At 34.7% G+C, this 26,551-nt stretch overlaps 1 protein-coding gene across 4 annotated transcripts in view; it reads left to right on the top strand.

The window, feature by feature from the left end:
- KTN1 (kinectin 1) overlaps nt 1-26,551 on the top strand; it is a 110,053-nt gene that overhangs the window by 77,584 nt on the left and 5,918 nt on the right. Inside the window, exons 30-43 of one of the 4 annotated variants that reach the window (XM_070377786.1) lie at nt 2,486-2,554; nt 3,583-3,620; nt 5,263-5,353; nt 7,362-7,448; nt 10,972-11,061; nt 15,458-15,538; nt 17,884-17,973; nt 18,094-18,186; nt 19,281-19,352; nt 19,560-19,643; nt 19,809-19,892; nt 22,791-22,874; nt 24,719-24,811; nt 25,659-25,779. In XM_070377786.1, coding sequence (XP_070233887.1) covers nt 2,486-2,554; nt 3,583-3,620; nt 5,263-5,353; nt 7,362-7,448; nt 10,972-11,061; nt 15,458-15,538; nt 17,884-17,973; nt 18,094-18,186; nt 19,281-19,352; nt 19,560-19,643; nt 19,809-19,892; nt 22,791-22,874; nt 24,719-24,811; nt 25,659-25,779 — 1,177 coding nt within the window. The remainder of the gene's footprint in view (nt 1-2,485; nt 2,555-3,582; nt 3,621-5,262; nt 5,354-7,361; nt 7,449-10,971; nt 11,062-15,457; nt 15,539-17,883; nt 17,974-18,093; nt 18,187-19,280; nt 19,353-19,559; nt 19,644-19,808; nt 19,893-22,790; nt 22,875-24,718; nt 24,812-25,658; nt 25,780-26,551) is intronic. The other 3 variants (XM_070377788.1, XM_070377787.1, XM_070377789.1) reach the window with 3 other exon arrangements.

Raw genomic sequence — 26,551 nt, 5'->3', positions numbered from 1 at the left:
TAATGTTTAATGATGTTGTTATATTTTTTATATACAATATTTTTTATATACAATAATACAATAATATGATTTTATTATTATTTATACCGCCAGTCTTAGCTTATGAATACCTAGATTATTTAGAGTTCTTTTTCCTGTTAAAACAATTCTATGGTGAGTATCCTTAACACACACACCTTCTGTACTTACAGTGCCATGCTAAGTTGTCTCAGTTGTGTCTGACTCTTTGCTATCCTAGGGACTGTAGCCCACCAGGCTCCTGTGTCCATGGGATTTCCTAGGCAAGAATACTAGAGTGAATTACCATTCCCTTCTCCAGGTGGTCTTCCTGACCCAGGGGTTGAACCCGCATCTCTTATGTCTCCTGCATTGGCAGGCTGGTTCTTATACAGTACTGTATCTGTATTTAAAATTCTTGCAAGTGAACTTTTGGGTGAAAGTTTTATGCAGAGGGTTTTTTCCCTTCTTGAAAGTGATATTTAAAATAGAAAATAGTATCACTTCATCTTCATGTAGTTAGTATTGAAAGTCCTTGTAGAACTTTGTTTTGAAGTGACAGAAGATTTTAGATGTCTATATTGTCTCATGCATGTATGTGAGAGTTGGACCAGAAAGAAGGCTGAGTGCTGAAGAAGTGATGCTTTTGAACTGTGGTGCTGGAGAAGATTCTTGAGAGTCCCTTCAAACCAGTTAATCCTAAAGGAAATCAGTCCTGAATATGCTGAAGCTTCAATACTTTGGCCACCTGATGTGAAGAGCCAACACATTGGAAAAGACCCTGATGCTAGGAAAGATTGAAGGCAGGAGAAGGGGATGACAGAGGATGAGATGGTTGAATGGCATCACTAATTCAATGGACATGAATTTGAACAAACTCTGGGAGATTGTGAAGGACAGGGAAGTCTGGTGTGCTGCAGTCCACGGGTCGCAAAGAGTCTGACACGACTGAGCGACTGAACAGCAACAACATTGTCTCACATACTTGTTTTCACATTTTCTGCTCCAAGTGTTGGTTCTGACACATTCCCTTTCGTTCCCAAGTCATTTTGGGAATTTTGTCAGATAATGCTAAATTGCCCTCCCAAGTGTTTTTACTAATTTATACTCTCCGATGGACTGAATTACAACTAAACAACTAAACTACACTCAATTAAACAACTGAACTACAACAACTAAATTACATTCTCCAACAGAGAGCCATTCCTTTTCATCCTCATCAATACTGATGAAGATGAAAGATTTGATATTCTGCTTGAAAGATGGTTAGATTATTTTAATTTACATTTGCTAGTGAGAGAAGTAGGGCTCCCCAGGTGGGCTTATTGGTAAAGAATCCTCCTGCCAGTGCAGGAGACATAGGTTCAATCCCTGGAGAAGGAAATGCCTAACCACTCAAGTACTCTTGCCTGGGAAATCCCATGGACAGAGGAGCCTGGTAGGCTACAGTCCATAGGGTTGCAAAAGAGTTGGACATGGACGCTACCAGTGAGAAACTAGTCTTCTGTCATATGTGGGGCAGTTTAAGTTTTTCTTTTGACTTCCTTTGTCCTCTCCCCCCAACCTTAGAAGTTTAAAACTTTTATGTACTCAGATGTAAGTAATTTTTTGAGTTTGAAGTCTTGAAATTTATCTCTCCTTCTATGATCATAAGAATGTTTTCACATGTTTTCTTCTAATACTGTTTATAATTTATTTTTGCTTAGATGTTTTATTCACATGTAATTTAAGTTATGAGATTAGCATTTCAACCTTAAAAAATAAAAGACAAGCTACATTTTAAAGTAATCTGTTATTACTTTGCTGCATTGGTTCTTCCCCTTCCCCCCCTCACCCTCGCCCCAACATTTGGAGACATTTTTGGTTGTCACAGCTGGTAGAGCGGTGCTGCTGCATCTACTGGATGGAGACTGTGGACACTGCCAAGCACCCTACAGTATGTAGGACAGCCCCTCACACACAGACATGTCCAGTACAAAATTGCAGTAGAATTTGCCCTACTGATTTGAGGTATCACCCTGTAGTAAATTCCTACAGGTGTTTGGGTTTGTTTCTGGATTTCTTCCATTGAGACATAGTATAGAGTAATTTCATTATTCCAATTTTATGCATGTGTGTATGCTAAGTTGCTTCAGTAGCATCTGACTCTTTGTGACCCTGTGGACTGTAGCCTGCCAGGCCCCTCTGTCCATGGGATTCTCCAGGCAAGAATTCTGGAGTGGCTTGCCATGTCCTTGGGCCTCCAAGGGATCTTCCCCACCCAGGGATCAAACCCGCTTCTCATATGTCTCCTGCATTGGCAAGCAGGTTCTTTACCACTCTTGCCACCTGGGAAGCCCTATTCTAATTTTATAAAGTTTTAATATAGGGCTTATTATACCGTTAGAAAATCTTTATTATTTTAGAATTTCCCTGGCTTGTGTGATATGTTTTAGTTTATATTGAAAATAAAAATTCCTGTATTCATGTTTAATTTTTGTTTAAATAGGAAGTACAAGATGAAAACAAATTGTTTAAGTCCCAAATTGAGGAGCTTAAGCAACAAAACTACCAACAGGTAGGTTCTGTTAGATGCTTTGCCCTTTATTTAATGTGGTAAAAATTTTATGACTCAAGACTTTTGCCTTTTCATTGTTTTATTTATTTATAACTGTTTATCAAATTTCCTAAAATATAAAGCAGTTTGCTATGTCATAGCCAAGATATGGTAATCTATAGTTTATAAAGTATCCACAATATTACTGTATATATATTCCAGCTCTGTTTTGTATCTGTGTGTCTATGTTTTCAGATCCTTTAGAATGCTTTCCTTAGCAAGTCAGATAAAATCCTTTAGAGGTCAGTTTAAAACTGTGTGTATGCCTTACTTCTTCCCCTTTTCTCAGAACATCTACAATTGGAGAGAAACTAAGAAATGTGTAATATTATAAGTAATAATTTACCACTATTCAAAATACTTGTTCAAAGTATAATTCTGCTTGGTAAAAATGTGTGTATGTTTTTTTAATTAATGTTACCAAAATAGTTTTTAAATTAATTTATCTTATGTATGTATATGGATAAATTGGAAACTATTTTGAAGGACAAAAGAAATTAGCGTCCTTGTCAACAAGAAGTTTATAGTAGTTTAGTTTGGGAGATTGTATTCATCAAGAATAAATACTGTATATGAAGGACTATGTACATAATATGTATATATTATGTAAAAATTTTTACATGCAAATTACCTAACCTTTCCTTCATTAATGGTTTTATTTTTTTTACTTTTGGAAACTTAACATAGTCAAATATGAATTTTGCATTATGAAAATTTAAGGTATTAACTAGTGCTTTACACCTGATAGGAAACTGATATATATTTAAGTGAAAAGTTTTAAGAATATAGTGACAATGAAGATTTGATATAACACTCAATACGTTTTCTAAATGTGTACCTGTTTTTATTAAAATTACTTTTTGTTGGCATATCAATTATGCTATAGTTTTCCCTTTGGTGTTGTCTTAATTTATGTCTGAGAAGAGTTTTAATTATTTGCAATCTTCTGGAAAGCTTTGTTTTAAAGTAACATTGAACTCTTTTAATAGGCATCTTCTTTTCCCCCTCATGAAGAACTGTTAAAAGTGTAAGTAATAATTTTTATTCACAATTTGAAAAGTGGTAAATTTTTGTTACTAAATAGTTCTCAGATAAGCAATTTAATGTAATTGCAAATGCTCCCCTACTATTTACAGTTCTATTTGGATTTCTTGGATAGTAGATCAAAGACCTTAGCTATGCCTTTGGCTGAGCTAATGTACCTTTTATGATATTAAATATTTGAATTTCTTTGAACATTTTGTTGAGCGTGATACTGGTTTTTCAGACATTCAGAAAATATCTAATCACATAGAGCTATACTTTGAAGCCTTTACTAATTTACCTTAAATTACCTCACTTATTCTACTGATATCATTATGGAATTGAACCATGCAAATTTTGGTTTCAGTTCAATTCAGTCGCTCAGTCATGTCCGACTCTGCGACCCCATGAACTGCAGCACGCCAGGCCTCCCTGTCCGTCACCAACTCCCGGAATTCACTCAGACTCACGTCCATCGAGTCAGTGATGCCATCCAGCTAGCTTCTGTATTAAAAAAGCAAATCTTGTAATCTTTATGGTTGCTCTCTTTTAAGGAGTTTTTTTTTTTTTTTTTTAAATGGAAACATTTTTATTGTGGGTCTGTATTTTTCTCTAAAAGGCTATATTTAAGGTCATTTCAGATAAGTTGGTATGCTTCGACATGTTAAATGTCAGCCACATTAAGTATATTCAGTGATATATCTATATGTTCTTCCATCTTGACTTGTTTACAAAGTTGGTGGTTTACAAAGTTACCAGTTTAGAATTATTTACTGTTAAATTGGGTCTTGAGTTTGTCTATGTAGAGCAAGGGTCAGCAAGCAAACTTCTTTTTAATAAATGGCCTGATAGTGAATATTTTAGGCTTTGTGGGCCACATAGTTTCATACTCTTTTTTTCCTTTATTCCCCACAATTCTTCAAAAACATAAAATCAGGTCTTGGCTTGAAGTCCATACAAAACCAGACTGTGGGTCTTGCCCAGAACTGTAGTTTGCGAACCCCTTATATAGAGCCTTATTCTTAGGGAAGAGGTATTTGTACTTTAATTTTCTACCCTAGCTACTTCTCAGCTATGACAGAATCAAAGTATAAATCTTTGCCATTTCTTTCTGCATTTCTGGGAAGTAACTAAGTCATTTGACAGAACCAAAATAACACGAATCCTAAGACTATTATGAAAGTGAAAAGAGAACACCTACCTTACGTTAATGTCATACTTTTATTGTGGGTTAGCCACTGAAAGTCATAATTGATTTCATTACCTTCTGAAAAAAAAAATTTAAGGGAGTGCACCTAACATCACTTTTTACTCTTGTGAAAATAGCTACTTCACACTGCCCTAGTTAAAAATAGAAGTAACCACAACTATAGCAGTTCATGTATTCATGAACTGTTTCTTAGGGGATGATTTCTTTTTAGCATAAATGTCAGCATATCATACTGTGAAGTTTTATTTATTTCTGAAAATAAGAATTCATTCTGAAAATAGATTTTCTGTGGTAACTGTAGTTAAGCTTAAAGAGTTTGCCTAGGTTACTGCGTTTTTCAAAGCATCACCTACTTGCTGTTTTTATTTTGTAGTAACTAATACTATGTTCACTGTTTACCTAAAATACTGTTATATAAATCCATTTTCTGGTTTAGAATTTCAGAGAGAGAGAAGGAAATAACTGATCTCAAGAATGAGTTAGATTCTTTGAAGGATGCTCTTGAACACCAGAGGAAGAAAAATAATGTAAGCAAGTCTTTATCAGAATAAAGCTTATTATTATTATTTCACTGAAATCCATGGATTAGAATTCTTTTAATCTACTTTCACTTTAAATTTCTTAATCTTTGTAGAAAAGTACTGTTTTGTGTGTAGGTTTTTTGAGAACATTATTGGGGAAATCACTTTATTAGAGAGTAGGTTTTTTTTTTTAAATGAATAAGTGAAAAGTCCATTTTGTACACATCTGAATATTTATATATTCAAGTTAGAATTATTATAGCTTCAGGTTTAAAAAAAACCTATAGTTTACTTTCTGTTGAACTTTTACTGGAAAATTATTCTTTCAGCTCATTATCGTAAAGGCTTTTCTTTTTTTGACCGGGCTAGCCTTTTTGTAAACTATAAAAGTAATGCCAGAATTCAAACTTAGTATTTTCAATAATTATGTATCTTTTGAAGTCTCTAGCACTTCCCTTTTTAAAATGAGAGGTGTTTTCAAATTTTGGTGATTAAGCATGTTAGAGGCCTCCCAACCTGAATGCATTTAGGTTAGAATGGATGGGATAGTGCCCTGAGAAATATTGACAAATAGTAAATTTAGATAAGTTTCTTTAAGTCTCTCTGATCAGAAGACTACACCTTTAAGTAGAATACAAGCATTCTTGGTAAATGAAGAATTTTTGCACACACAAGTTTCATTGTTAAGACTTAAGCAAAGTTAGAAATGTTATTGAAATCTAAGCCGGTATTTTCTAATGAAATTTGATTTTTCAAAGTTTGCATTAATTTGTTAATTTAACAAGTTGACATGTTTCTGCTCCCCTGAGTTTGTCAAAATTAGGTACGTGAATTGCCCTTTGTGTGTTTATAACGTTACTAATAGCATTGCTTGGCCAAAAAACCTGAGATGAATTTGCCAGTATTACTGTTGACATCTTAGCTGTGTTTTATGATTGGAATTGTAAGATAAGGAAGGCACAGGAATGCCCGTTTAATGCAGCAGCAGTAGCAGTGCTGGAGGCATTGCAATGTGTGAAAAGAGCCAGGACACTGGAGGCCAGCAGATTGTGACGTCAGTCCATTCTAGTTCTGCCTCCTCATTTGCTTTGTACATGTGGTCATGCTTATTAACTTACCTAAGCTGTGGTTTTGCCGCCTATAAAATGGGAATACGTACCTCTCTGGGTTGTTACGAGGATTAATGAAAATTTATGTGAAGTGCCAGGTACAGTGTTGGACACACAAGTAAGCATTCAATACATGGTGGTTATTGGCTTTTTAGGTTTTGTTTTCCGTCTTTTTAGATTTCTATATCTGAAGAAAGATGGAAATATAGCAGATTGTCCTTATTCATATTTGCTAATGGAATGCTGTTAAAATAGATCTTTCAGAGCTCAGCTTCTTTCTCTTACAAGAATGGGTTTTATAGCTTTCTAGCCTTCCTGTTTGCCTTGATCAAGTAGCTTGTGCAATTCCTGTCAGGTTGTTTTTTGGTATGCACATTTGACCATGCCAAGAAAGAGAAATACAATGAATTCCTATGTCATTCTTAGGTAGACTTGAAATGTGTTAAATCAATAAAACATATTTAGAGGAAAAATTGTTATGCTGCAGTGGAAAGTCCCATGAATGATATTGGGTCCTGTTTCAAAATCATATTTAAAGCCTTTTGTAATACTGTGTATTTGTTCTGTCCTTAATCCTTTGATATTCGATGTACCTGAAATTATATTTGTAATCTTGGTTTCTGTGCTTACTTTTGAATGCTTTCTTCTTTGTCTTGTGTGCATAGTAATTACTTTAAAGCTGGCATATTTGGTGTGTATACTAAAACATGGGAAGTGGGCATCTTTATTTTCTCATTCAAACTTCTAAACATTGCTTTTTATTTTTTTGCTAATATACATATTTTCCCATTGAAATAATTTTGCAATAACCAGCATTTAAATGCAGTGCAAAATACTGATGAAGCGAAAAGCAAAAATATTTCAATAATGGATAAACTGAAATCATTCTTTCTAAAAATGATTAGGACCTTCGGGAGAAAAACTGGGAAGCAATGGAAGCATTGGCATCAACTGAAAAATTGCTGCAGGACAAAGTGAACAAGACTTCCAAGGTTGTAATGCTAACTCCTAGAAACAATCCACTGAACAGAAATTCTGCAGCTTGTCTTAAAATCCGACTAAAGCATTTAATTTTACTGCAATTTAAATATAAAATCTCCTTATCATCCATATTTATCACCTTTCTCATCTCTGCTTTTTTCACCTACTCCTTGAAGCTTTAATTTGGGGCATGCTGCTTTGTAGTGATTGCCTGATTTTTGAGCTTTGGTGATTACTGCTTTAAGCTTAAGAGTCTCAGGAGGCCTATGCTACCCATGTAAGCTCTTGTCAGACAGAGTGTACCTCTTGGGTTGGTTAAGAGAACTTGGTGAAAACTCTGAGCCAAAAAGATCTAATCTAATTAACAAACACACACCCAGTGGACTCTCCTAGATTCTCTGAGGCATACCAAGATGACTCAAACAAGGTGGAAAACGATGAAAGTCTTCAGAAGTACCGGGAAGGCATCAATTTTGGGTGTGTTGTTGGGCATGGTCCCTTAGAAGAGATGAAATTAAACTAGGTTTTTAAGTGGCTGGACAGTAATGATGCATATATGTTTAGTATACAGTATTAGCATAAGGGATAATTCTCTTAACTGGGGTATATAAAGTACTCCTGAAACATATATCCCCCTCTGTCTTACAAATGATTAAGAATTCTCCCTGAGTTCAAGTTCTTCATGGATTTAAAGATTTCTAATCAATTATAATTGAAAAGTTGAATTTAAAGATTGAGAGAAATAAATGGGGGCAGTTTCAAGAATTTTGAAAATTCCTACCAAGAATAAACTTGGAACAGAATTGGTGAATTTTTGTTATGGGTTAAAGTTCATTATGTTATTCAATTCAGCATTCTAGAAGTATCTAGAAGTATTCTAGAAGTATCTTAGCACATATTTTGTGTGCTAAGGTAGTATGCTGAATTTTAAATGTAGGTCTTTATGACATTTGAAGGACTTTTTTTTTTAAAGCAGAGTAGAATTTTAATAATTTTAATCAAATATATGTTTGTAGTTATATTTCCTTTAGTGTAATGGATTTGTGTTTAGTTATATACTTACTCATCAGGCCCTAATTTTCACTAAAACCTTGATTTGAGACAGCTAGCAAATATTGGAACCAGAGAAATCTAGGCCAGAGAATAGAAAAATCTAGGCCAGCTTGGACATTATTGTTTCATTGTCAGTGGCTGTGGTCAGCTCTGTCAGCAGTAGGGGCTCTGTATAGTTTCTGATTGTTTCTATAACTTTGGTTTTCACTGTTAAGAGCTCCCTTTTAGCTTTTATTTTGTTATGAGGCTGGTTATCTACAAAGTGCTAAACTCTTAATATCATGCTATTCGTACAAGAAGTTATATACCACTTGTCATAGGCATTCTTACATGTTATGATTCCAAAAGAAAACTGGAATTTATTTTACTATGTGTTTGGTGATGAATATAAGAATTTATCCATGTTTCAAACCTCATCACCAAATGCGTGATGGCCTCTTGCATGGCTAATGATCTATAGAGCATAGACTTTATACTCTTTCTCTGTTTTAATGTGTGTATTTAGACAGTCCTGAGATAGCATAGGTATAAAGTGATACTGATTAACCTATAGACTACAAGTTGTACTATAAGGAGTAAATGTTCTTGAGGAGCCACTGTAAATGACAGGTTCACATGAAAGACATTTCACATACTATTACACTTAGATAAAAATAGTAAGGAAATTGTAATAGTAAGGAAACAATGATGCAATTTTCAGTTATATCTTTTCCAGATTTTAAGGTGGAATGGAAATTGCTATTCACAACCAAACTACTATGTCAAATGAAAACTTTTTACCTAACTTGTTAGTACACCTTTGTTCTTGTTAGTTACAAATTAGACACCTATTTCCTTTAGTTAGATTATTTTTCCCTTGGGGAATTTTCAAAAAATTTTCTGTCCCACAGTCTCTCTTCTTAACTGATTTTCTTTAGAGGTTGCTCTACTGCTTCTATGCTTCATTGCTCAGTCATGTCCAACTCTTTGGGACCCCATGGACTGTAGGCCGCCACTCCTCTGTCCATGGGATTTTTCAGGCAAAAATAATGGAGTGGGTTGCCATTTCCTTCTCCAGAGCATCATCCAGACCCAGGGATCAAACCCCTGTCTCCTGTGTTTCTTGCATTACAGATGGATCCTTTATCTGCTGAGCTATCAGGGAAGCCTACCACTTCTGTGGTCAGATGATAAAGATGAGCTCCTGATTGTTTCTGAATTAGCTGTTAATCATTTTCCTTAAATGAATGTACCTTATTTTATGCAGTTAGATGGGTATATTTCTGAAAAATAGTGGACTTCATTGAGTTATTGAAAATATTCCACTAAAACTCATTGAATTATTGAAAATACTCTATTAAATATTCCATTTTTAAAATCCTGCCACTAATCTGAGTAAAGTAACAGCATTGTGTATGTATAGAATATGATTAATCTCTAGCTTCTTACTGCATAACTTTAGATTTTTTATACTATTAGATTTTCTTAAATTGAAGTGTGTGCATCTTAAATCTGTAATAGATTTGAAAGATCAGTTTAAATAATGGGGGAAAGATAGGCTTGAGATCTTGCTAGCTTGCTTGCCTTCTTGTCACCTGTTGAACTTCACCAGTGTTTTGAGATGATTTTCTTGGCTTTGTTTAGATGTGTATTTTTATAGATGTCTTTTTTTAATCTTGTAGAGATAATTTGAATATTAGATATTTATTTTTGTGTGATCAAATCATTATCCTAATTTTGACAAACTGTGGCTTTGAATTAACCATTGATACCCATTAGACTTGGATTTGAAATCACCAAATCTAGACATGCATTTGTAATACTTATCTTTAAATTTACAGCTGACAGAGTCCATGCATATGTGTCAGAATTAGTTTTCTTGATGTATGGCATTGGTGAAGTAGTATACCATCAATTATTCCTCTTTCTCTTTGCTCTTTTTCTCATATGTACACTTGTCAAATTTTGGTGGTTCTTTTTTCCCCCTTTGTTTAGCATAAATACCTTCACTTGACCTTGAAACTGGAAGTATCAAAGTTGCCATTTTAATCCCATTATTAAATTTAATTCCATGATTTGTTGTCCATCAGTGATGTATTTTTTGAAAAGAGACTTGCCAGCCTCAGTTATGTCACCCAGATGCATATTTTTTACATGTAGCTTGTTTTAGCTGTAGGAAGTGTTTTTTGTTTTGGCTTGGTTTTTGAATTGTTCCTGGAGGGGTATCACTTGATGGCAAGGAAAATGTTAATATTGTCAGATATTGCCTTAGCTTGATTAATGTAAGACATTATTTGTTACTTAGGATGCTTTTGAGATTTTGCAGATTTTTTTCTTATGTAAGCATTTTGATATTTCAGAATGGGAAATTTGAACATTTGTCAGTAATAAGAATTTTAAAAATACCTTGCCTTTTCTTCCTTTAAGCTTAAAAGACTGTAGCTTTTTAATTTTTCAATTCTATAATCTTCTGAGTTTGATTTGGTGCTTCCTCTGCTTTAGGAAAGACAACAACACGTAGAAGCTGTTCAGTTAGAAGCTAAAGAAGTTCTCAAAAAATTATTTCCAAAGGTGTCTGTCCCTTCTAATTTGGTAAGATTAATTAATTATTTTTTAAAACATGACATCTTTATCATTATTTAAGGAAGTTGTGAATAAGTAGCATTTGCACTCTGCACTTGGTTTTAATGGTGTGCTTATCAGTCTTTCTCATTTTTAACCTAGGGTGTCTTGAGTAGTTAAAATCAGTTAACTTGGTTCAAAATAATTTGTGTTTTTTCAATTGCTACTTTATTATAATCTATAAAATTTATATATAAGACATTATTTAGGTTATAAATATCATAAATGGGAAAGAAATATTTCTTCATAAGTCAATAGTGGTTGAAAGTGAAAGTGTTGTCACTCAGTTGTATCCTACTCTTTGCAACCCTATGGAGTGCAGCCCACCAGGCTCCTCTGTCCGTGGAATTCTTCAGACAAGGATATTGGAGTGGGTAGACATTTCTGTCTCCAGGGGATCTTCCCGACTCGGGTCAAACCCTGGTCTCCTGCATTGTAGGCAGATTCTTTACTGTCTGAGCCACCAGGGAAGACTCAGTAGTGGTTAATAAATCAGTAATATTCTTAATGGCTTTATTAAAAATAGAACTTAATTTTAGGTGATTCCTTCTTAATTTTAAGAACACTTTATTTTTAAAAGTATTTAATACTAAGAACTAGGCTCTTTTTATTTCAAAACTTAAGATTTTGGTTATCCGTTAACTTTTTAAGCAAAAGTCTTGAAGATGATTTAGAATAGCTTGTTTTATCTGAGATTGTATGTGTTTTAAATGGGAGAGAAAAGTTTACTTGATTCAGAGAATATAATGAATATTTGAGGGCAGAGAAAGAAAGCCAGTGAGTGTGCATGTAGTTTTCTAAAATGATAATAGAGGCCTTTTTTCTTTTAATGGAAAATCATATATACAGTCAAAAGTAGAGAGAATAGCATAATGAGCCTGATGTACCTTGTATCTCACCTTAACAGTTACCTATACGACATGCATTGATACTGACAGTTTTATTTTGGAGGAAGTCAAACATCAGAGCATTTCATCAGTAAATATTTCTAAATAATAAGGATTCTTTCAAAAAATACTATTGTTATATTTTTAAAAAATTTCTTATATCCTACATCTAGCCAATACTTGGATTTCTTCAGTTGTGATACAATCTATTTTAATGAAATAATAACAACTTACTGTAGTTTGTTTTAGTCAGGATTCAAATAAAGTCAACATGTGACTGATTTAAGATGTCTTCTAGATCCTTTTTATTCCACAGGTTCCCTTTTGTCAGCATACCTTCTTGCCCACTTTTTTTTTTTTTTTTTTTTTTTAATGTAGTGGTTTCAAGTTCATTTTCCCAGTCTGGATTTAGCTGACTGCATCCCTGTAATGTCAGTATGTTCCTCTGTCCTTTGTGTATCTCGTAAATTGGTAATCAGTGGAGGCCTGATTAGATTCAGACTCAGCACTCCAGGGGTAGGACAGGGTGGAGGCAAGACTATTTCATGAGCAGTGTTGTGCACTTCCATTAGGAGGGCCATAAGGCTCAGTGATAAAGTGTCTGCCTGCCAGTGCAGGAGATGTGGATTCAATCCCTGGGTTGGGAAGATCCTCTGGAGAAGGAAGTGGCAACCCACTCTGGTATTCTTGCCTGGAAAATTCTGTTGACAGAGGAGTCTATTGACCATGGGGTCGCAAAAAGTTGAACATAGACATGACTTAGCAATTAATCAACAGCAGTGTTTGCCTATGCTTCTTTGGCCCTTTGGAGCTTAATCTTTTTGACACAGCCCTGCTAATCTTTGGTAGCTTCTTTGCTTAGTGGTATGATAAGATGTTCCTGAATTTATCATATGCATTTCCTGCCCCAAATTTTGAATCAGGATATTTCTCTAAGGAGAGGGCTTCGGGTGCCAGGTGTGATGTAAGTAAACTTAATGACCTGTTCTCTGTGCAGTCTGAGTTTAGCTGCTTGCTCTCTTAGGTTTTATCTATGTATATTCTATGTCTAACTTGCAGAAGAAGCAAAAATGCTTCTGTTTTCATTGTAACTGTTGAGGACATATTCAGGTTTGATGACTTAATAGATAATTGGTTGAATTGATGAAATACTGTGTTCTGGGTAATATGGATAAATTGTCAGTTCTAGTGCTGTTTTTACAATAAACACAGGAGGAGTTGTTCTTCCTATATTTCATATTTTTTTACTTTGTAGCCATAAGTCGTTTTTATTTCTGTATTCCTACTCTATATTTCATTAATGGAATAATGAAATTGGGAGATTTGTTTGATAGTATTTTATGAGCCAGAAGAGTTCATGCTTTGTATTTCTCTTCTAAGATTATATAATATCACCAGAATTAAAAATTCTTTTTAATGTAGCAAATTATTTCTTAACAGCTGTATTACCCACCTGCAACCACCAAACCTTTTTTACACTATAAATATTTATGAATCACTGTAAGACATGGATGATTATATTTGGATTCTGTTCATCCACTTGTTAAAAGTTGAATACTTTTGCATGTAGTCTATATTTAAGAAATATATTAAGTTTTCTGTGTGCTACTTAGAGTCTAGTATATAAGTTTTTAGAGATATGATGGATAATAGACTATTTTCCTTAAGATAAAGCAATAATAATTAAATTTAATATTAAATTAATATAGTCAGTAGATATAAAAGGGCTTTTATACATTAAGTAATTTTTGTAAACTGTTTTCTATTGCTTTTTTGCTAAGAAAATCTGCAGAGAAGAGATCTAAACTATATGATAGAGATTGAAGGGAAGTTTATATACTTTAAGTGTCTAAACAATTTTTCAACTGAATTTAATTTATATGGAATCTTAGTATTTGAAGCTAAGTAGGATTTTAATAGTATGTTTTCATCATCAATCAAATTTATGATTGTGCTCAGTCATGTCTGACTCTTTGCGACCCCATAGACTATAGCCCATCAGTCTCCTCTGTTCATGTAATTTTTCAGGCAAGAATCCTGGAGTGGTTTGCCAGTTCCTCCTCCAGCCCAGGATTTGAACCCATGTCTCCTGCATCTCTTGCATTACAGGAGGATTCCTTACCACTGAGCCACAGGGGAATGTAATTTTTTTTTAAATGAAGAGACTTTTATGACTAATATGTACTATGGGATATTGCACTACAGGGTGATCTCAGCATCCAGTTTTCTTTGTTTTTTATTTTTATTTGATGAAATACAGAGAATCCTGATTCAGCCACATAACTAAAGCTTTTAATTAGAGCAGTTAATATAAATTTCATATGTGTGTGTTTTTTTAAAATCTTGAATTAAACTAAACCAAAGACCTATCAGTGGACTTCCCTGATAGCTCAGTTGGTAAAGAATCTGCCTGTAATGCAGGAGATCCCAGTTTGATTCCTGGGTGGGGAAGATCTGCTGGAGAAGGGATAGGCTACCCACTCCACTATTAGGGCTTCCCTTGTGGCTCAGCTGGTAAAGAATCTGCTTTCAGTACGGGAGACTTGTGTTCGATCCCTGGGTTGGGAAGATCCCCTGGAGAAGGGAAAGGCCACCCACTCCAGTATTCTGGCCTGGAGAATTCCATGGACTGTATAGCCCATGGGGTGGCAAAGAGTCACACATGACTGAGCGACTTTCACTTTCACTTTCAAAGACCTAAAAGACCTAAGAGGAAATTTGCTTTAAAGTATCTACCAAACACACTTTATCAGAGTTTAAAATTTAGACAAGAAGCATAAAAAAATCTAGAATAATTTATTTTTAACTAATAATTTATTTTAAAATATTTAACTAATAATTTAATAATTTATTTTAATGACTAAAACTATAAGAATGCCTTGTGTTTGCCTCAGCTAACCTTACAGTACAAATATAATTTTTGTTGATTTTAAACACATAAATGTTCATGTATTCTTATTTCTCATTATGATTTTTTAAATGTTTCATAATATTTATTTTCAAGTATTTTCATAATGCTTGGAACACCCTCATAGAATCTAAAATCTTCTGACCAGTGTATCTCTGTAGAACTATCTCCTAAAAAAAGAAAAGTTTGAAAAATTGCTTAATCTAAGCTTTCTCTGTCTTAAAGATTGAATCTATTAGTCCCAGCACTGGTTAGTGATAGAGAGTAGTTTGAGCCCAAATCTTACCTGTATGGCCTGAATTTATTTGCAAATATCCTTGGACAGGGTAAATAAATTTAGATTTGATTTTGATGGTAATATAGTACACAGGCATATTTTTAGTGTTTATTTTCAAGACCAGGTCATGTACAACTTACTTAACAACTATAATCTTTTTTGAGATTTCCATAGGGATGGTGTTTGTCTACATAGGTTTCTTTTTATAATCTTCCAATTTGGTTATTTACCTTTTTTTTACTTACTTCATTTAGGTATTTTTAAAAATTAGTTATTTGATTTTTTTCTCCACAGAGTTATAGTGAATGGTTGCATGGATTTGAAAAGAAGGCAAAAGAATGTGTGGCTGCAGCTTCAGGTTCAGAGGAGGTTAAGGTTAGTTCAAGAAGTAAAGTATGTATATTTTAAACAAATGTAGAAAAAAAGAATAAATCAGAATTTGTCCTTAAGTTTGGGAAAGATAATAACTACATTATGAGTAGAATAGTGATCTTTTCAGAAAGTATAAGGTGATTTCATTTTGTGTACATTTTGGTGCAAATGCTATTGTCTTCCTCAAATTTGATATGTGTACAAAGCTGGTATTTGTCATTTCTTTAGCTCTGTTATCTTCAGTTCAGTTCAGTCACTCAGTCGTGTCCAACTCTTTGTGACCCCATGAATCACAGCACGCCAGGCCTCCCTGTCCATCACCAACTCCCGGAGTTCACTCAGACTCACGTCCATCGAGTCAGTGATGCCATCCAGCCATCTCATCCTCTGTCGTCCCCTTCTCCTCCTGCCCTCAATCCCTTCCAGCATCAGAGTCCTTTCCAATGAGTCAACTCTTCGCATGAGGTAGCCAAAGTACTGGAGTTTCAGCTTTAGCATCATTCCTTCCAAAGAAATCCCAGGGCTGATCTCCATCATAATGGACTGGTTGGATCTCCTTGCAGTCCAAGGGACTCTCAAGAGTCTTCTCCAACACCACAGTTCAAAGGCATCAATTCTTTGGCTCTCAGCCTTCTTCACAGTCCAACTCTCACATCCATACATGACCACTGAAAAAACCATAGCCTTGACTAGACGGACCTTTATTGGCAAAGTAATGTCTCTGCTTTTGAATATGCTATCTATATTGGTCATAACTTTCCTTCCAAGGAGTAAGTGTCTTTTAATTTCATGGCTGCAGTCACCATCTGCAGTGATTTTGGAGCCCCAAAAAAAAAAAAATCTGACACTGTTTCCACTGTTTCCATTGTTTCCCGATCCATTTCCCATGAAGTGATGGGACCGGATGCCATGATCTTCGTTTTCTGAATGTTAAGCTTTAAGGCAACTTTTTCACTCTCCACTTTAACTTTCATCAAGAGGCTTTTGAGTTCCTCTTCACTTTCTGCCATAAGGGTGGTGTCATCTGCATATATGAGGTTATTGATATTTCTCCCGGCAATCTTGATTCCAGCTTGTGCTTCTTCCAGCCCAGCGTTTCTCATGATGTACTCTGCATATAAGTTAAATAAGTAGGATGACAATATACTTGACGTACTCCTTTTCCTATTTGGAACCAGTCTATTGTTCTATGTCCAGTTCTAACTGTTGCTTCCTGACCTGCATACAGATTTCTCAAGAGGCGGGTCAGGTGGTCTGGTATTCCCGTCTCTTTCAGAATTTTCCACAGTTTATTGTGATCCACACAGTCAAAGGCTTTGGCATAGTCAATAAAGCAGAAATAGATGTTTTTCTGGAACTCTCTTGCTTTTTCCATGATCCAGCAGATGTTGGCAGTTTGATCTCTGGTTCCTCTACCTTTTCTAAAACCAGCTTGAACATCAGGAAGTTCACGGTTCATGTATTGCTGAAGCCTGGCTTGGAGAATCATTTATAAAACTGAATATTTATCTCTGATTCTCTTTTTAGTTTGGGTTCAGGAAGTAAAGATCAGTTAATAGGTAGAACCTGACTGGTTTACTGACATAATACACTATTCAGGAGTGTTCAGAGCCTAGATGCATTTTTATGCTTGACTGCTAAAATTTGGGAGATTCATTTTTTTTTGTATCTCAAGTGGCATGAATATAACCCTGTGGCATTGTGACTTTATTTCATATGATGATCTGCTTTGATTTTACTGTCTCACTAGGTAGTGACAAACCTATTTATATAAAATTGTATGATTATATTTTGTATTAAACATACTCTAGAAGTTTTATCTTTTGGCCATTTCTCCTGGCTTCTCTGGTGGCTCAAAAAAGTGAAGAATCTGCCTGCAATGTAGGCGATCTGGGTTCACCTCCTAGGTTGGAAAGATCCACTGGAGAACGGAATGGGAACCCACTCCAGTATTCTTGCCTGGAGAATCCCATGGACAGAGGAGCCTGGCAGGCTGCAGTCCTTAGTGTCACAAAGAGTCGGACACAACTGAGTGACTAAACTTTCTTTCCTGGCATGTGAGATCTTAGTTTCCCGACCAGGGTTCGAACCTGTGTCCCCTGCATTGGAAGCATGGAGCCTTAACCACTGGAATGCCAGAGAAGTCCCAGACTGGGAGTTTTATTAGGAAAATCAAATGACTTAACAGTGTCATTGAATTTCACTGCCATTTGAGAAGGTTGAAATGTAGTGATTAATGATAAAACAGAAGCCATTTATCTTAATATATCAATAAGTTCAGAAACAAATTTGAAGCACAAAACTTTCTGGTAAAACTAGAGAATTTTTATTTATATCATTCTTTGCAGGATTTGGAGCACAAGTTGAAAGAAGCTGATGAAATGCACACATTGTTACAACTAGAGTGTGAAAAATACAAATCCGTCCTTGCAGAAACAGTAGGAAATGATTTTTAATCTACATTTTAAAATAATTATTAATTTATTACTTAGTGGCTTAAGTAGTTTATCTTTGTATTAGAACGTGAACTTTTCAGAACAACTATACTGTGTTCATAGGAAGGAATTTTACAGAAGCTACAGAGAAGTGTGGAACAAGAAGAGAATAAATGGAAAGTTAAGGTTGATGAATCACAGAAGACTATTAAACAGGTATTTAAAGAAAGCTTAGTGAAAAAAATAAGTAAGAATTGTGTGAACTATTGGAAAAAAACAAAATCCAAACAAACTGGCAGTTCTCAACGTGGGGGTTCTGGATCAGCAGCATCAGTATCTCATGGGAACTTGTTAGACATGCTTTTAGGCCCCACCCATAGCTTACTGGGGGTGAAACTCTGGGGCCAACACAGAGTTTCAAAGAGCACCCCCCCCACCCCCCCGCAATGATACAGTGTTTTAAAGAGTTTTAAAAACACTGTTTTAAAGAGCCCTGCCTCACCACCCCCACCCCCACCCCCCCACCCGACCCCCCGCCCTGCTATGATAACAGAATGTAAAGCGGTGTTGAAGAACCACAATGCGATAACATAAGGCAAATAATTTGGTGTTCACAATGTTTTCAAACACTGATTTGTGACTCATGATATAGTATTCAAGAAATAGTAAGACCTTCTTCTGTTCATGGGACCTGAATGTTGTTAATGTAGTCTTAGTTTTTCTTCTATTTACAGTTTTCCTTCCATATCCATCAGGAAAGTGGTTTCAGAGTCTTCAAAGATGCCCAAATCTGGTATCTTGAATGCTCATATAAAATGAATAGTAGTACTTGGGTGTGGTAAAGAGTGCCGTCTCTTGCTCACTTGTTTTCCTGGGCCAACCTGTGCAGAATCTAGAATTGTTGATGGTATTCTGTAATAATACATTTGGGGATTGATGAAGCTGATTATCAGTTAATTGTTAAAATTAAGCACTTTAGCTGGACCTCATATAATGTCATGCAAATGAGGTAGTTTTGATCACAGTTTAAATTAAGTTATATGTGACACTCTCATTTTTAAGGGCTTTTAAAATTAAGTTATGGCTTTAAATGAGATACATTAAAAAAAAAAAAACACCTCTGGGGACACAGTTTTTGAGGGAGTAGCCTACTGTTTTCTCCCTTTGCCTGGTAAAGAAAGTCACTCTTTCTCCTTCCAAAAAAAAAAAAACCACCTCCGAAGTATCTAATTGATTAAAATTCTACAAGATAGAAAAGCCTTTGTATCATTGGTGGTTTGACTTAGTCTTATAATTATTTCACATTTCAGATGCAGTTGTCATTCACATCTTTGGAGCAAGAGCTAGATCGGTTAAGAAGAGAAAATAAAGATACTGAAAATGTATGTTATCTCATTGTTTGATTTGTAACCTATGGCCTCATTTTTAGCATTAAGGCTGTGTTTTAAGATTTCTTTTATCTAATGATGTGATTGTTATACTTTTATTGAGATGGTATAGTTTTGGATTCAGTAAGTCTTGTAACTTTTCATTGTAGGGAAGTATCTTAAATTTGTTTCTTAACTTTTCCTTCTTTGTTTCATTGCTAGCTGAGAAGAGAACGAGAGCATTTGGAAATGGAGCTAGAGAAGGCAGAAATGGAACGATCTACCTATGTTACAGAAGTCAGAGAGGTACTTAAAATAGAATTTTTTCAACTTTGCTTCTCAGGTGAAGTTAAATTTATAACAGAATGATAAAATATTTCAGTGTAAGTTGTTTGTGGCAGAGCTTCCAAGTAGCATACAAACATGGGATATCATAAGGAGATCAATCTTAAACTCTAAACTTCATTGCAGCTGAAAGATCTGTTGACTGAATTGCAGAAAAAACTTGATGATTCATATTCTGAAGCAGTAAGACAGAATGAAGAGCTAAATTTGGTAAGAAGCTTGTTCTCCACTGTGTATCAAGTAGGCTCTGAAAACACTTGTGTTGACATGTGGAGAAGCCATCCAAACCTTTCTCCTTGCTAACACCCTTAGCTTGGCATTTTTAAAGTTTAAGATAATCTGCATATTCTGATGATTCAAGATGGTCTGTCTTTTCTTGATTTCTAAGATGATCCTTCTTTTCTTAGCTCCTAACAATGGCATGTGTGGCTTGCAACTCTTTTTCAAAAAAGTTTTCTGTGTTTTATAAAACCAAATTTCTTCAACAGCATTATTTTCAGTGAATAAAGACATTAAACAAGCAACGTAAACACTGGCTGCATTGTAAAGTTTCTCAGAATTACCATAGTTAACTGGGCCTCTTATATTCTAACATGGAAGGAGATTAGTGAAGGTGGAAGATACATACTCTTCTTTCAAGGGCAGTGATCCAATCTAGCTTCTTATTTTAACTGGCATTTCTGTACATTATATATAAGGCAAAGCTTATGGAATTCTTTACCATCATCATATCATTCAGAGCATAATAATTTTAAAACTACAGTCTCAGAGTTAGCTAAATGTTGTATAAAGACATAGAGTACACTGTATTCCCATTCTTAAATTTTCTGGAAATTTACACTGACAGGCTTATTTGTTACATAAACATGACTATCTTATTGTATGTTTCAAACAATAGTCATTATGTCTGTCTGTGACTTTTAAAAATTAAAAATGTTACTAGATTTTTAAAAAGTACCTGAATGAACTCTAGTACAATTGCAATAAGCTGATTGTCTCCTTACTATAAGTTGGTGCTGCCAAATTTGGAATTTTCTTTTTAGTATTGCTGTATACCGAAGAAAATTTCTTAACTCGTTCATGTTAAGCAGTGTTACAGCAGTGATCCATGGGAATCAATTTTCAGAGTAGGGCTGTCTATGAAATGCACACATCAAGTCCCCATCCTGACCCCCTGTCCATACACACACCCCTTTCTAGTTTTAAAATAAAATTTACCTTCATTTTACCTGAATTGAATCATTCCCACTGCAATGTAGGATTAATTTTAGGTACACTGGCTATATATTGCACAGATTGGTACTGTGGTATGCTACAGCTTTAAGGGATATGCTTATCCTATAATGTGGTTTTAAAAAATCCATTTCTAACTACAGTTGTTGGAGATTTTACGTTTAACTTTGGTGCTTCGTGGCTGACTCCAATAGTAGCTTCAAACCCAAGGATTATGTTGAGTCTCCATTTAGCCTGGTGCTCTCTTTGTATATTTTGACCCTTCTGTCAAAAGGTCATTTTGAACAGTATTAAATTGTTTTTGCCTTGAGTTTGCAGTCTTCATTTTAATCTTTCTGTTTGTCTTTTGCTCAGGGTAACTTCCACATTTTAAGATATATTAAAGTAATTTTGTTTTTGCTTATACATTGTATGTTCCTGGGCCAAAGGAATAACCTCTCTGATGTATGAAATCAGAGTTAAATAAAGGAGCGAAAACTGAAGGATTTGGAAAGAGTTTGCAAAATCAGATTTGCAAATGTCATGTCTTGCGTGCACTGATTGTTTCTACATGTTTGAAATGCTAGTGTCTTATATTTTCCCCTTTGGGGTTTCCAGAACTGTTTGGAATGCTTTGCTTATGGGTAAGAGACATAATCAATTAATTTGATGAGTTTAATTAAAAAAGTTATTTTTGTCAGTCCATTTCCTTCATTCATAATTATTCAGAATACTGAGAGAAGAGGCAGTATGTATTGACACTGGAGTTTAATACAACTTTATAACTTTTAACAAGTTGGTTGAGATGTATATGTTAAGATGTTTCTTGTTGGTATAGTTAAGTCATTGTGGTCTTGCACTCATTTCTCTAGTGACATCTTAAATGATGAACAACATTTAAATTTTTGAAGATTTCATTTTACTGGATTTTTGAAGATTTCATTTTCTGTTCAGTGTTTTTAAAAATATTACATAATTCTTAACTATATAGGTTAAGAAAACCTTTAAACAATTAGTAAACTTTATTACTTGCCTTTTAATTTGAAATAAATGTGGGCAAATAGGCTTTATGAATAGTGAATAATACTTAAAATAGCTGTGACATAAACCTAGACAGTGTATTACAAAGCACAGACATCACTTTTCCAACAAAGGTCCAGATAGTCAAAGCTATGGTTTTTCCAGCAGTCATATATGGATGTGAGAATTGGACCATAAAGAAGGCTGAGCGCTGCTAAGAATTGATGCTTTTGAATTGTGGTTTTGGAGAAGACTCTTCAGAGTCCCTTGGACTGCAAGGAGAGCAAACCAGTCAATTCTAAAGGAAATCAGTCCTGAATATTCATTGGAAAGACTGATGTTGAAGCTGAAGCTCCAGTACTTTGGCCATTTGGTGTGAAGAGCCGACTTATTGGAAAAGACCCTGATGCTGGGAAAGATGGAGGGCAGAAGGATAAGGGGCCGACAGAGAATGAAACGGTTGGATGGCATCACTCATGAGTTTGAGCAAGCTCTGGGAGATAGTGAAGGACAGGAGAGCCTGGTGTGCTGCAGTCCATGGGGTCCCAAAGACTTGGACACGACTTAAGTGACTGAACAACAACAGTACTTAAAATAGTAACACTCTACTGTAATTTTATGGTTTTGTTTTTATATCTGCAGTTTTTTAAACTCTAGTTTGTTACTGTAGCTTTTCTTAAGTTTAGCTTTACAGATTGGAATCTCCACTGCTTACAGCTTTTCTATACATCTGATGCAGCATATTGGCTAATCCACTGTGCATAATAACTGTTAGCGATCCCATTCTTTCTCATTCATTCTTCAGTCCTAGGGATCTCAGCGTAATCAAAGAAGGATGTGAATTAAATTAATTGTGGTGTTCCTTTATTTTTACAGTTAAAGAAACAGTTAAATGAAACACATGCAAAACTTAGAACTGAACAAAGTGAAAGACAGAAAGTAGCTGGTGACTTGCATAAGGTAAGACACTGCTTGTCCTGAAGATGCCGTATCATTATAATGTATTGTACTTTGAGTCTTAAGCTGACATACTGCTAACTTCTGATTTATTCTTTTGCATCATCCCATTAATTTGTTCTTAAATTTAAGCTGTTTGCTACATAGTTAGATATTTGGAACTAGACTTTTTGGCTTGTTTTTCCATTTTTCATAATTTGCTTTTCATCATATTTATATAATTAATTGCTTTGTAAAGTACAGATTACATTTTGAATTCAATTGATATTACTCTTAAAAAATTTGGTTACATTCATATATTTTTTATTGGGATTTGCTTATATAGTCATTTACAAAGTATGTTTCTTTGGATCTTCTTGCTTCCTTGGTGGTTCAAACGGTAAAGAATCCGCCTGCAATGCAGGAGACCTGTGTTTGAATCCTGGGTTGGGAAGATCCCCTGGAGAAGGGAATGGCTACATACTCCAGTATTCTTGCCTGGAGAATTCCATGGGCAGAGGAGCCTAGCAGTCCACAGTCCATGGGGTCGCAAAGAGTCAGACATGACTGAGCGACTTTCACCTCACCTCATCTCATGTGTCTAAAAGAAGTGTAGATCTCTGCTGTTTCAGAAATTTATTCCTTTATTTCTTTGTAGAAGTATGTTTCTCTTAATCTCACATAGATGGGTGATATTTAGGATTACGTTTTTTATTCTTTGTGTTAGTTTGACAAGTTATTTGTAATTCTGCTGAGATTTTTAATAGTGTAATTTGTATATGCTTCTATCAGAGCTGCTTTCAAGCTATGATTGTGTTTATAGGAGATACAGTCAGCAAAACAAATATGTCACTTTCTGAAAGATTGAAGGAAATATTTCTGTTGGTTCTATATGATTATAGCTTATAATTATTATGCAAAAGTCTAGGACTCTAGAGTTGGTTCATATTTCTTTGATGTTGTGGCCAGTAGAGAAAATGTGAACTTAAGTTTTGGAGCTCTGACTTAGATATATATAATACGTTGTCAAAACTGAGCAATCTGATTTACTTTGATACTTGATTTTAGTGTTTGACACTGGACAAACTAATAAAACATGCAGCTTTAGCCTAACAATTTATTTTCTCAGAAGGTGCTTTAAAGATATTAAACAGGTGCTCAAAGATATGGATATGCCATGTTGTTTGGCATAAAATGGCAATAATAGTTGGTAGTGAACTGCCCCATATCTATATAATAGAAATATTGTGTAACTCGTGATTGGAAATGCATATAAATATTTACTGACATGTAAAAAGATAACAAAATTTTTCATGAAGTAATGTGTATGTTAAAAGCCCACGTACAGAACATTTTCTACCAGTCTTCCATTAGGACGTATATGCACTGACAAGGGATTCACACCAGGAATCAACAAACTCAAAAGTTTTAGGATTTACTGCCCACCTATAGTTTCTTTCACATACTCTTTGTTAATATGACTCTTTAAAAATGTAAAAACCATTCTTAGCTTATAAACTGTACAAAGACAAAGTGTGGCTAGATTTGGCCAGCCTCTGATCTAGACTAATATCACTGATGTGATCTTGATCTAACCTAAATACCACTGAGGTTATTTCTGCTTTTAATTTCTTTATACATTTCCTTCATTGTTTGTGAGCATGTGTTTTTATAATCTGGTAGGGGAGACAGCTATTTGATTTTGGATAAAAAACTTGAACAGGTTGACTTTTATGTTGTATTGTGAGAAGAGCTTTAGTTTTACACAAAATATGTAAGGAAATCACTCATTTTTTCATATATATATATATATATATAGTTATCTATCAATTGTAGTATTGATAGGCTCTATATTGCTTTCCTTACAGGCTCAACAGTCACTAGATCTTATCCAGTCAAAAATAGTAAAAGCTGCTGGAGACACTACTGTTATTGAGAATAGTGATGTTTCCCAAGAAACGGTATGCATTTTCTTTAGGTCCAAATCTCTGAGCTAATTACCTTATAAATTATGTGAAGAATGAAAAATCTACAAGATCCATCTCTGAAAAAATGCCTTTGTAATATGCTTCCATCAATTTTGTTGCATTCTTAACTCAAGGTCATCTTTTCTTTGAGGTATCTTATCTGAAATTCTGTGTTTTTATTAATGTTTGTTTTCACTTTAGCTTGGTGAGATATTACATTAATGTTTAGGTTTGAGTTGGGAGGTATTATGGTATACTACTTATGACTGTAGACTCTGCTCCTTGCATTTGAATCCTGATTCTGTTGTTCAGTAGCTGTGTGACTGACTTAGGGGAAACTCTTTAGCCTCTCTGGGTTTCAGCTGCTCCATAAAAGGTAATGATGATAGTACATATTTTGTAGGATTGTTGCAGGGAATAAATGAATTACTATATAAAAGACTTAGAATAGTGGGTAACCCAACAATGCCTCAACTTTTGTAAGAGCTCAATATATGTTTGTTTTTTTTCTGTTGTTGTGAGTGTATTCTCCTTTGGCTCTTTGTACACTTTTTTTATGAAAGCAGAAAAATATTTTTGTCTGATATTCATAGTTTCTTTATTTTTCCCTGTGTAGCCTAGTGACAGCATTTATATAACATTAAACTTGCTTAGGTGCAGACTATCTTGCACTGCGAGGTAGCAAATACTATGCTCTATGTGGTTTTATTGTCAATTTTCATGTCATCTTTCAGATTTTTTATATCTGTGTGTGAAACAACAATAAAATATTTTCTGATTTTGGTTGCAAATGCCTTTTCCTTATGCTTAGGGTTTTTCATCTCTTTAATCTTTTTCTTAGGAGTCTTCTGAGAAGGAGACAATGTCTGTAAGTCTAAATCAGACTGTAACACAGTTACAACAGTTGCTTCAGGCAGTAAACCAACAGCTCACAAAGGAGAAAGAACACTATCAGGTATTAGGTAAGAATAACTGAAGAATTGCTGTCTGTCCGTGGATAATTGACATAGTGTGTGTGAATGTATATACAGTGTATATTTACCATAAATATAGAAACTCTTGTTACCATAGTGGAGATTTTCCCTCTGTATCTCTCTCAAAACCTTCAACTGACAACTTTAGCTTTCTTGGAGTTTTATTTCTATCTTGTATATACTTTGATCTTGTAGTTTAGAGAAGAAAATACATACCTTTTTAAAAAAATACATACTTTTTTTTTTAAAGTTTATCTAAGTTTCATGATTATAGCATTATACTTGTGTACATTGCAAGGTCATAACCACCACAAGACTAATTACCATCTGTCACCGTACAGTTGACCTCCTTTTTCACTTTTGCCCACCCTCCAACTCCCTTCCCCTCTGGTAACCACTAAGCTGTTCTGTTTTGTGAGTTTTTGTTTTGTCTTATTTTGTCTGTTTCGTTTTCTTTAGATTCTACATACTAGTGAAATCATGTTATTTGTCTTTCTCTGACTTAGTTTATTTAGCATAATACTTCCAAGTTCTAACCATGTTGTTGCAAATGGCAGTATTTCCTTCTTTTTTTATGGCTGAGTAGTAATTCATTGTGTGTGTGCGTGTGTGTGTTTACCTTCTCTATCCATTCATTCATTAGTGGACACTTAGGTTGTTTCTATAAATCTTGGCTATTGTGAATAATGCTGCAATGAACAGAGCCGTGTATATACCCTTTTGAATTAGTATTTTCATATAGAGATACTTTTCTTCTTTG

The sequence above is a fragment of the Bos mutus genome, chromosome 10 (genome assembly GCF_027580195.1).
Source record: "Bos mutus isolate GX-2022 chromosome 10, NWIPB_WYAK_1.1, whole genome shotgun sequence".
Lineage (NCBI taxonomy): Eukaryota > Metazoa > Chordata > Mammalia > Artiodactyla > Bovidae > Bos > Bos mutus.
Note: the sequence above shows the minus strand (reverse complement) of the source record. Positions and strands in the feature narration are given on the sequence as shown.